This window comes from Oncorhynchus mykiss, unplaced genomic scaffold, assembly GCF_013265735.2.
Source record: "Oncorhynchus mykiss isolate Arlee unplaced genomic scaffold, USDA_OmykA_1.1 un_scaffold_249, whole genome shotgun sequence".
In the NCBI taxonomy this organism is placed as follows: domain Eukaryota; kingdom Metazoa; phylum Chordata; class Actinopteri; order Salmoniformes; family Salmonidae; genus Oncorhynchus; species Oncorhynchus mykiss.
Genome location: NW_023493708.1, coordinates 1 through 10,928, shown reverse-complemented (window position 1 = coordinate 10,928; position 10,928 = coordinate 1). Strand labels below are relative to the sequence as shown.

The following is a 10,928-nucleotide window of genomic DNA, read 5'->3' as shown; positions in this document are numbered from 1 at the left end:
TTAAAACAATGACAGGCTGCTAAGCAATATGGTCACACTCAAGTAAAGAGCCCCACTACAATAACACCATTAAATCTATTAACATATGCGTAATTTCCTTGGAACGCGTTTTGTTACCTATAAATGGCATACACGCGCTACAGGATGATCATGGTGCATATAATCCATTGAAGCCTGTAAAAAGTATTTACTGTAAGGTAAATTCCCTTATATGGGTCAATGCTGGCTGGATACTGGCACCAGTTACAGTGATGTCTTCCAACCCACAACATATGTGCCTGGGTCCTATACGGCAATTATTGGAGTTATTTAACATACGCACTAAACACACACGTACATATGGATTTTGTGTTGTAGATTTGTGGTAGTAGTGGCCTGAGGGCACACACTTAATGTGTTGTGAAATCTGTTGTGAATGTATTGTAATGTTTTTAAAATTGTATAACTGCCTTAATTTTGCTGGACCCCAGGACGAGTAGCTGCTGCCAATGGAGATTCTAATAAATACAAATACACATTTAGCCACTAGAAAATGTGCAATAAAATATGACTTTCAATGTAATTGTAACAAGGTGAGAAATATTATGCTGCCGTTGATGTTCCTTTGTAATAAGGCCAATGCATTTAAAAATAATTAAACATCTGCAACGATAGAATTACAGACCTAGTTACTCAAGCGTCTCTTACAAATAAATAATCGTCAATCTCATTTGATGTAACAGTCATTCATACTGTATTGTTTTCATCCGTCATCCTAATCCATGTTATACAAAGAAGTGACGCGCTGGAGAAGCTTTGTCTCCCCCAAGTGGAGGTACACTGTAACGGCATGATGATTTATGAACAGAGGGAGAGAACACTGAAGGGGACAGTTCAAAGAATAGGGTGATAATAGGGAGATGGTTGTTCCCTGCTGTAGACTCTCACAGACTAGACCTAGAACACATGTATGGGTTATCATTATCTTTTTCCATGTGTCTGGGAACATCTCATGTCGGTAGGAGAAGTGCTCATTACTTGTATGTTGTTGTCAGTGGGGCCACAGGGGGTTGTACACACACTTGCTCAAATATGGAATTTATCATGGAACAACTGTTCATTGTGTGTTACTGTGCATGAACATTTAATTCTCAACAGCCATGCATGTTTTTCCAAGTGGATCACATTATGGGCTGTACAAATCTTGAATGGTAGTGTCATGCTCAGTAACAGCCAATAACTCAACATGGAACACCTACCTCATAGGAACACATTCATAATGACGTCATGTGTGTTGTTGGGTTCATACTGCACAATAAATGTTTTGATTTAAAAGGTCTCTCTGTAGCATCACGGCTGAACTTAGTCTCTCTACTGTCGAGAGAGTAATGTTTCTTGTCATAAAAATATACCCAAGTGCTATGATACGTAGGGCATAAAAAACGATTTACCGACAGCCTAAGGTATGGAATATCCAGTGTAGCGAATGTCATAATTCGCTGATAGAACATTTGAAAATGATACGTGTCCTTTTTCACACTTTCACAAAAACCAGGGGTGTCATTTCTAACTTAATTTACATGTTTGTATTTCTTGAACATGATTTAGTTGGCATTACCTTCCCCTAGTCAACACTATCATTTGAAGGGTTGAACCAGGACTCTTCTGCATGCAGACCATTTGTCAAGGAAACCAAAATAAGAACAATCTTCCTATGACATTGGGAAGAACTTTAAAGGACCTTCAAATCTAGGCCTTTGCTGTTTCAAAGACTGGGGGGGGGGGGGGGGGGGGGGGGGGGTATGACGTGCACACTACAGTAAGCATATTGCATAACCGTAGTTATTTTATTAATTTCATTAAAACTGATACAGTACAGCTTAAGAGAGGGCAAGAAAGTTCCTCGCAAACATATGAACCTGTATAATATCACCTCTGTCCTTGAACACAGTTTCCATTCTAAAATGTGTTCCACATCAACTTGTTCCCTCCTACATGACTGTTTTATGACTACACAGCTGACTATACATTTTTCTTGGATATTATGAAAACGCTGTGTAAATGTAGCACACCACTCACTGTGCAGACCTGAATCCTTTATGTCATCTTGTTACCTACTGCTCTCTCGCCATAATAAAAATAATTCTGCAGAAGATACAGTACTACTGTCACAACCTCAGCCTGTGTATATTGTAATATATGTGTGTGTGTCTCTGCTACATTCACCCAGCCCTCAGAGTCAATGGGCTGGAAAGTCAGGGAGTGTGCCTGCTGTCTACCTTGGCAACTGGGCCCAGCACTGTGGAAACATGGCAGGCAAGGTGTTTACAGCACAGGAGGAGCAGAGTAGACAGCACTGCAGCATGTGCTTCACCAGAACCAGGTGTGGATCGTATTACCTGCCTTCCAGGAAGCATTCCCCTCACAATATTTAAAATACTGATAGGCTGGATTAAGTTTTCCCATATGAAATTAACCTAATGATGTGCCAATCAACTGAAATACTAATGGGTTAAGGCCGGATGAGGTGTTCCTATATGAAATTAACCTAATGAGGTGCCAATCAACTGAAATACTAATGGGTTAAGGCCGGATGAGGTGTTCCAATCAACTGAAATACTAATGGGTTAAGGACGGATGAGGTCTTCAGTAGGTTAATTTCATATAGGATGTGCCAATCAACTGAATACTAATGAGTTAAGGACGGATGAGGTGTTCCTATATGAAATTAACCTAATGATGTGCCAATCAACTGAATACTAATGGGTTAAGGACGGATGAGGTGATCCTATATGAAATTAACCTAATGATGTGCCAATCAACTGAAATACTAATGGGTTAAGGACGGATGAGGTGATCCTATATGAAATTAACCTAATGATGTGCCAATCAACTGAATACTAATGGGTTAAGGACGGATGAGGTGATCCTATATGAAATTAACCTAATGATGTGCCAATCAACTGAAATACTAATGGGTTAAGGACGGATGAGGTGTTCCTATATGAAATTAACCTAATGATGTGCCAATCAACTGAATACTAATGGGTTAAGGACGGATGAGGTGTTCCTATATGAAATTAACCTAATGATGTGCCAATCAACTGAATACTAATGGGTTAAGGACGGATGAGGTGTTCCTATATGAAATTAACCTAATGATGTGCCAATCAACTGAATACTAATGGGTTAAGGACGGATGAGGTGTTCCTATATGAAATTAACCTAATGATGTGCCAATCAACTGAATACTAATGAGTTAAGGACGGATGAGGTGTTCCAATCAACTGAATACTAATGGGTTAAGGACGGATGAGGTGTTCCTATATGAAATTAACCTAATGATGTGCCAATCAACTGAATACTAATGAGTTAAGGACGGATGAGGGGATCCTATATGAAATTAACCTAATGATGTGCCAATCAACTGAATACTAATGAGTTAAGGACGGATGAGGTGATCCTATATGAAATTAACCTAATGATGTGCCAATCAACTGAAAATATGTGAGGCATGAAGGGTGTGGTATTCTAAAGAATCTGTGCAGGCCAATACTGTAAACTAAACAATAATATATACAGTGGGGAGAACAAGTATTTGATAACTTGCAAAATCGGCAGTGTTTCCTACTTACAAAGCATGTAGAGGTCTGTAATTTTTATCATAGGTACACTTCAACTGTGAGAGACGGAATCTAAAACAAAAATCCAGAAAATCACATTGTATGATTTTTAAGTAATTAATTAGCATTCTATTGCATGACAAGTATTTGATCATCTACCAACCAGTTAGAATTCCGTCTCTCACAGACCTGTTCGTTTTTCTTTAAGAAGCCCTCCTGTTCTCCACTCATTACCTGTATCTGTTTGAACTCGTTACCTGTATAAAAGACACCTGTCCACACATTCAATCAAACAGACTCCAACCTCTCCACAATGGCCAAGATCAGTCAGCTGTGTAAGGACATCAGGGATAAAATTGTAGACCTGCACAAGGCTGGGATGGGCTACAGGACAATAGGCAAGCAGCTTGGTGAGAAGGCAACAACTGTTGGCGCAATTATTAGAAAATGGAAGAAGTTCAATCACCCTCGGTCTGGGGCTCCATGCAAGATCTCACCTCGTGGGGCATCAATGATCATGAGGAAGGTGAGGGATCAGCCCAGAACTACACGACAGGACCTGGTCAATGACCTGAAGAGAGCTGGGACCACAGTCTCAAAGAAAACCATTAGTAACACACTACGCCGTCATGGATTAAAATCCTGCAGCGCACGCAAGGTCCCCCTGCTCAAGCCAGCGCATGTCCAGGCCCATCTGAAGTTTGCCAATGACCATCTGGATGATCCAGAGGAGGAATGGGAGAAGGTCATGTGGTCTGATGAGACAAAAATAGAGCTTTTTGGTCTAAACTCCACTGGCCATGTTTGGAGGAAGAAGAAGGATGAGTACAACCCCAAGAACACCATCCCAACCGTGAAGCATGGAGGTGGAAACATCATTCTTTGGGGATGCTTTTCTGCAAAGGGGACAGGACGACTGCACAGTATTGAGGGGAGGATGGATGGGGCCATGTATTGCGAGATCTTGGCCAACAACCTCCTTCCCTCAGTAAGAGCATTGAAGATGGGTCGTGGCTGGGTCTTCCAGCATGACAACGACCCGAAACACACAGCCAGGGCAACTAAGGAGTGGCTCCGTAAGAAGCATCTCAAGGTCCTGGAGTGGCCTAGCCAGTCTCCAAACCTGAACCCAATAGAAAATCTTTGAAGGGAGCTGGAAGTCCGTATTGCCCAGCAACAGCCCAGAAACCTGAAGGATCTGGAGAAGGTCTGTATGGAGGAGTGGGCCAAAATCACTGCTGCAGTATGTGAAAACCTGGTCAGGAAACGTATGATCTCTGTAATTGCAAACAAACGTTTCTGTACCAAATATTAAGTTCTGCTTTTGATGTATCAAATTCTTATGTCATGCAATAAAATGCAAATGAATTACTTAAAAATCATACAGTGATTTTCTGGATTTTTGTTTTAGATTCCGTCTCACAGTTGAAGTGTACCTATGATAAATTACAGACCTCTACATGCTTTGTAAGTAGGAAAACCTGCAAAATTGGCAAATACTTGTTTTCCCCACTGTGTGTGTGTGTGTGTGTGTGTGTGTGTGTGTGTGTGTGTGTGTGTGTGTGTGTATATATATATATATATAAATAAAATGGGAGGGTCTAGTATCTTACCAAACAAGGAAGAAACAAGGAAACAATGGTGCAGTTAATCAAAAAACTTAAACTTTATGCAGAGGCCAGACACAAACAACGGCACTGTTCAAATTAGGGGTCTAGATCTGGATGTTATTGTGACTTGTCCGAAAAGGAACAAAAAAAAAATGCAACTTAAATTCAATATTGCAAAAGCTAAATATTTTTAATTCTTTCCCTAGTAAATGCGATAGAAACTCCATATTGCAAATTTTGAAGTACTGTAGTCTTTCTCTTTAGCCAGCCATCCTAACTGATATGCTCAATAGGAAAACAGAGCACATGAATTTGGATTTCAGGCTATTTTCTCCTAGCTTATAATGTTACTAAAGCGCTTCACACCAAAACTGTGAAATTCATTAGAGCTATGAAGTGAAATACATTTTTACATCTCATTCTTCAAACACAAAAAGTTTGAAAGCGGAACCCAGATGGATGGTCAATATTTCTTATATCAACAATTATGGTCAAATGTCTCTATTCAGAATCAGTATGTATTCACACAAAGAATTCACTTTGGCATAAGGCTAATGTAATATGTATAGAATCAATAGGCAAAAATATGAGGAAACTTAAGTCTTTAAAATAACAGGCAGAAACCAGCCCTGTGGGTTTATAGAGCTACTTTAGTAGTTCAGTTGGTTTAAATGTTGGTTTAAAAAGTTCAGCTACTTCTAAAGTTAACACCACTATTGAAATTACATAAAATACTGTTGAAGTGAAATGAAAAATTCCTCGTTTTCATCAATGAAACAGATTTAGTCAAAGTGTATAGTAAGTATTCACAAGTATTCCTACAAGCTGTACAGATTTATATTTTATTTATTTCAATGTGGCTCATAAATTGATAAGTTACAACAATCACACAGAGAAGCTGGGCGTCAGGTCACTTGCCAAAAGTTGCAAAAATATCTCTTTTCAATCTTTTTCTATCAGCGAACGTTGCAGCATATTGCAGAGCAGTACTGTAGCTGAGGGGTCAAGCTCATATTGGAAACAGTTATGATAGAACACTGACTGAACTGGTGCCAAGAGGGAGAGTGTATACACAGATACATTTGGGGGGGGGGGGGGTCATCGAGTACGCTGAGCCTCAAGGACCCTTACAGGTCTTCAACTGGTGGTCTACAGTGCAGTTACCATGGTACCGAAAGAGGCGGTCAAAGAGGGCATCCGTTCGTCCGACTGCGTGGTGTCCGTACATTCGTCCGTCTTCGCCACCCGTTATTTTCTCTAATTCTGCTCGTTCCTCTGAGTGGAGACACTGTGTGGTAGAGTCGAGACTAAGCCTGGTTATTGAATCAATAACTGCATAGGCCTAACATGGCGCTACTGTAGCAGAAACAAAAAGGCCTGAAATGCATGAAGAAGTGTCTCTCTGCTGTTTATGTGGTAGAAGATGGCAGAGATGAACACACTGCAAATTTCTTTGGGGAGGGGGGGGGGGGGGATCTTTGTCACCATCTTGTAATAAAATGAACTAAACATTAAAATGGATGACGCGATCGAGGGATGAAGGGAGGGGTGGAGTAAAGAAGAAGGTAGCATGGTGGGTTGGAGTGATAGAGAGCAATCCATCTCGGTCCATTCTTCCATTTTTCTAATAGTGTATTAGAACAACATGGCTAATGCAGCAATGTCTTTGTTGCCTCGAGTCTGCCACATTTCCATCCCTCTAGAACTCTCTAGTCATTGTTATCTTCATCCTCATCATCATCGTCGTCATCTTCACCGAATTGGTCCCGGGCGTCTAGCTCATCTTCGTCTTCATCAATCTGTGAGGAGAGGGTCACATTCTAACTTGGGCACATGGAGTACAGGGACAGTAGGGCTAGCTGGTTAGGACGACAAGTTATGTCCTCATTCAACTACTACACAGGTAGAATGACTCATCACAGCTCTCCAGGAAACCAGCCCTACATGTAACAATGAAATATTAAATATTAGCGTCATCTAAATCCTCAGCATCCAACTAACCTAACATGACCATCTACCTCCACTAAAACAATAATAATAACAAACCTTTGAACCTCTGAGGTGGAGGATCTTCCTCCGTAGTTTAAGAACACGGTCTAGATCTACAATAGGAACAGATAGTTTCTCTTACCGTCTCTCCCAGGTCTCTGAGACGTTGCTTGAGGTTGAGGATCTTCTGGTCCTGGTCGGCCAGCAGCATGAGGAGGTCGTCCTGTTCCTTCTTGGACTCCTGCACCTCCTGCTGCAGCTTGGTCTTCTCCGTCTGCTCGATGGCCACCGTGCTCTGGGCCGACGCCAACTGCTGCTCCAGCCCCGCATGGCCCTCCCTCAGGCCCCGACACTCCTCCTGGAGGGGGAGAAGAGAGCGAGGTGAGAGAGAGGTAGGACAGCTAACAAGGAAGGGCATGGCTTCAGCATGGCTGTCTGACCAAAAACATTAATAATTCAACTGCATCAGATGTTTTTTTTCTTCACTAGCATTAGAGAGAGGAAGGGCATGCCACATACACGAAGGTCATACTTAAGATGTTGAATAATTGAGCGGTTTCACAACGTCTCAGCCCACATTTGGCTGGTAACAGTCAGGAGGCAGTTACTAATGGGCTTGATATCACAGGCAGCCCAATTCTGATCTTTGTCGCACTAATTGATCTTTTGACCAATCAGATCAGCTCTGAAGAAGATCTGATGTGATTGGTCAAAAGACCAATTAGTGGAAAAAAGATCAGAATGAGTGTAAAGCAGCCCTGGAGTCAGGCTAACATGAGACGTTTATTCAGCGAGGTGAAACTTGCAGAATGTTAAAGATAGAAATGCAATGTAAGTATAGAGCTGACATGTGATTATTACTATTATTTGACCATGCTGGTCATTTATGACCATTTGAACATCTTGGCCATGTTCTGTTATAATCTCCACCCGGCACAGCCAGAAGAGGACTGGCCACCCCTCATAGCCTGGTTCCTCTCTAGGTTTCTTCCTAGGTTTTGGCCTTTCTAGGGAGTTTTTCCTAGCCACCGTGCTTCTACACCTACATTGCTTGCTATTGGGGTTTTTAGGCTGGGTTTCTGTACAGCACTTTGAGATATCAGTTGATGTACGAAGGGCTATATAAATACATTTGATTTGACATGACCCTCTAGTCTACAAAACAGACAATCAGGTTGTTCTATACCCCTCAAACTCAACTCTGGACCTTGAAGCCAGTTCCACTGCATTTGTTTCATTGTTCCCCTCTAATCAGGGGCTGATTTAGACCTGGGACACCAATTAATTATCAGGTAGAACAGAAAACCAGCAGGTTCAGGATCTTGTAGGGTAAGAGTCTAGTACCCCTGTTCAATACATTTGTATCTGAACGCTGCTCACTTCTGAACAGACAGCAGCTACCTACAGAGATGTGAGGTTGTGACAGTGCAGTACCTTAAGTCTCTCTGCCTCTGTGGTCTGAGCAGCCAGCCTGCTCTCCAGTTCAGATACTGTAACTGTGTCTGCCGAGCTCTCACTGCTGGAGGCCGGGGCCGAGGACTGAGAGAGGGGAAAGAGAGAGAGAGATAGAGACTATTTACCTCTCTGTACTAAGTGCAGTGGTCACAACATATACATTAATGCATGGGAAATATGCATGGAAAAATACAACAGTTGGGGTAAAGTGTGAAAGGCCATGTTTGTATGTAACAGCCTTAAGACGTCTCAAGACACGGTGATGGCTGGTTCTGAGTACTCACCACTGCCTCAGCTCTCCTGATGAGCTCCAGTCTCTCTGTCTGCAGCTGGCTGATCTCTGCACACTGAGCCTGGACACGACTCCTCAACGACTCCACCTCCTGGTGGGAACAACCAGCAGTAACTCCATCATCAGTATAATATCTCTATACTCATGTCTGTTCTACACATGTTCTGTCTGTGGTTGGGTCTTACCCCGAGAAGCTCTGTGTTGTCAGACCCTCCCGCTCCACCTTCTGCTGTCTGTGCTGCTGCTGCCGCCCCGCACCTCTACAAGACATCACAACCATTACAACTATTAGAACAGGAAGTGGTCAACGGCTGAGACGTCCCATCTGAAATGATGAAGCAGCACTCGGGTATCATCAACCACCATTCAGATCTACTAACACACAAAATATAATTTATCAGTCTGTCATTCTTCAGGTCCAGCTTGTCCGATTCCAGTAACATCCATGACACATGACATTTACACAGAACTCTTATCAACACAGGGAGGGATAAACTAAATACATTTTTCTGATATGTGATTCACCCCCCCAAACACACACCAGTGTGTTGATGAGTGAGTCCTTGTCGCTGAGCTGTGTGTGTTGTAGTGTGTGTTGTCTGCGGAGCTCCTCCACCTCCTCTCTGAGCTGGCTCAGCTCCTCTGAGTGGAGCCCGTTAACGTGAGCTCCCTCTCCCTGGCTGGAGGACAGACCCTGGCTGTCTTTACCTGGACACAACACAGTCAGTCATTATCACATCTACAATCCTATTTATAAATCAACAAGTGCAGTCGCCATTATAGACCATTATAGACTGTGTCAATTCCATATGAACAATTCCATGTGTCTAACCCCCCCAAATCATTACCAATTTAGCCAAGCACGATGTTGCTCTCTTGTTTCCCAATGGATCGAGGCACGCTTTTTTTGCTGTGTAATACCAGGGTATCCTACAGTACCTAGTTTCAGCTTGAGGATGTTGTACTGGTCTTTGTGTTGCTGGATCTGGGACTGCTGCTGTGTGATCTGATTCTGCATCTGTTCACTGTTCAGAGACAGGGTGGAAACCTGCTCCCTCAGCTCCTGGATCTGGGTGTCCTGGTTGAGAGATGACAGACACTTCTTTAATGACTATAGAGACATTGGCCAAAACACACAAGTAGACCTTTTAGGGTAACGGGATCGGTCGGTTGAATATTGTATGAAATGGGTTGTGTGGTTGTGGCCCGGCGAGTGTACCTTACTGAAATAGTTTTCCATTAAAAATGGACAAAAATAGCTTTTTAGCAAAAAAAAAAAAGAAAAGATTTCTCAAGCAAGAATTTAGCGAGGACTGTCTGGGAGTAGTCCGAATGTGGTTTGGAAAACTGAAAACTAGCTGTTATTGGCAGAGAGGTTTGGAACTCTGTTATTGGTCTATTAAACAATATAAGTTACCGCCTGGTGATGTCACCAGGCAAGCCAAAACTACCGCCCATGCAAAGCTGCTGATTAGAAGGTCCTGTTCAGAGTGTATTTTTCAACCGGAAACTATCAGGAAATAACACTGATCAAATGTTCACACACTTTTACAGTGTTAGTTTCATCAGATGTCGTAAAATATGATATAAAACACAGGGGAAAAAATGCCTTTTGAATGCAAGCAGCCTTTTAACTGAGTGTAGAGGGTGTATATAAACTTGTGATGCTTGAAAGCATGGAGAGTTGGTTTCTGATGTGTGTGTGTGTGTGTGTAGAAAGTCAGTATGAGGGTTTGCGGACAGGCTAGAATGAAAGGCGGCCGGTGTGTGGGACAGAAAATATATGTAGGGTTCAAAAAGTACTTAAAACCATGACAAGGAATAACCCAAGGAGGGTTTATAGTAGGATTCATTTAATCCATGCTCAAAAGAATACAAAAAGTGAAAGCGCTAATGAAGATGTAAAAAACAGGGCACACGTTTCAGCCTAATGCTTAATAGTGTGAGGCCAGTTACCTGATCTCTGATGAGATCTTTGTA

At 42.2% G+C, this 10,928-nt stretch overlaps 1 protein-coding gene across 1 annotated transcript; it reads right to left on the bottom strand.

Moving 5' to 3' along the window:
• Positions 1-5,244: 5,244 nt before the first annotated feature.
• LOC110497357 (general vesicular transport factor p115) lies at positions 5,245-10,921 on the bottom strand. Its single transcript, XM_036973435.1, has 8 exons — positions 10,905-10,921; positions 9,888-10,026; positions 9,490-9,656; positions 9,134-9,208; positions 8,941-9,039; positions 8,636-8,740; positions 7,344-7,559; positions 5,245-7,011 (listed from the first exon to the last, which is right to left on the bottom strand). Exons 2-8 carry the CDS (start codon positions 9,964-9,966, stop codon positions 6,922-6,924), a joined length of 831 nt encoding a protein of 276 aa, XP_036829330.1. The 5' UTR covers positions 9,967-10,026; positions 10,905-10,921; the 3' UTR covers positions 5,245-6,921.
• Between the last annotated feature and the right edge of the window lie 7 nt (positions 10,922-10,928).

Excerpts from the sequence above, each read along its gene's own strand:
- LOC110497357 (XM_036973435.1), bottom strand. The coding sequence starts at position 9,966 with ATGCAGAATCAGATCACACAGCAGCAGTCCCAGATCCAGCAACACAAA. Across the intron at positions 9,209-9,489 it reads ACTCACTCATCAACACACTG|AGGTGCGGGGCGGCAGCAGC; the intron begins GTGTGTGTTTGG and ends GATGTCTTGTAG. Across the intron at positions 7,012-7,343 it reads TCAGAGACCTGGGAGAGACG|ATTGATGAAGACGAAGATGA; the intron begins GTAAGAGAAACT and ends CTCTCCTCACAG.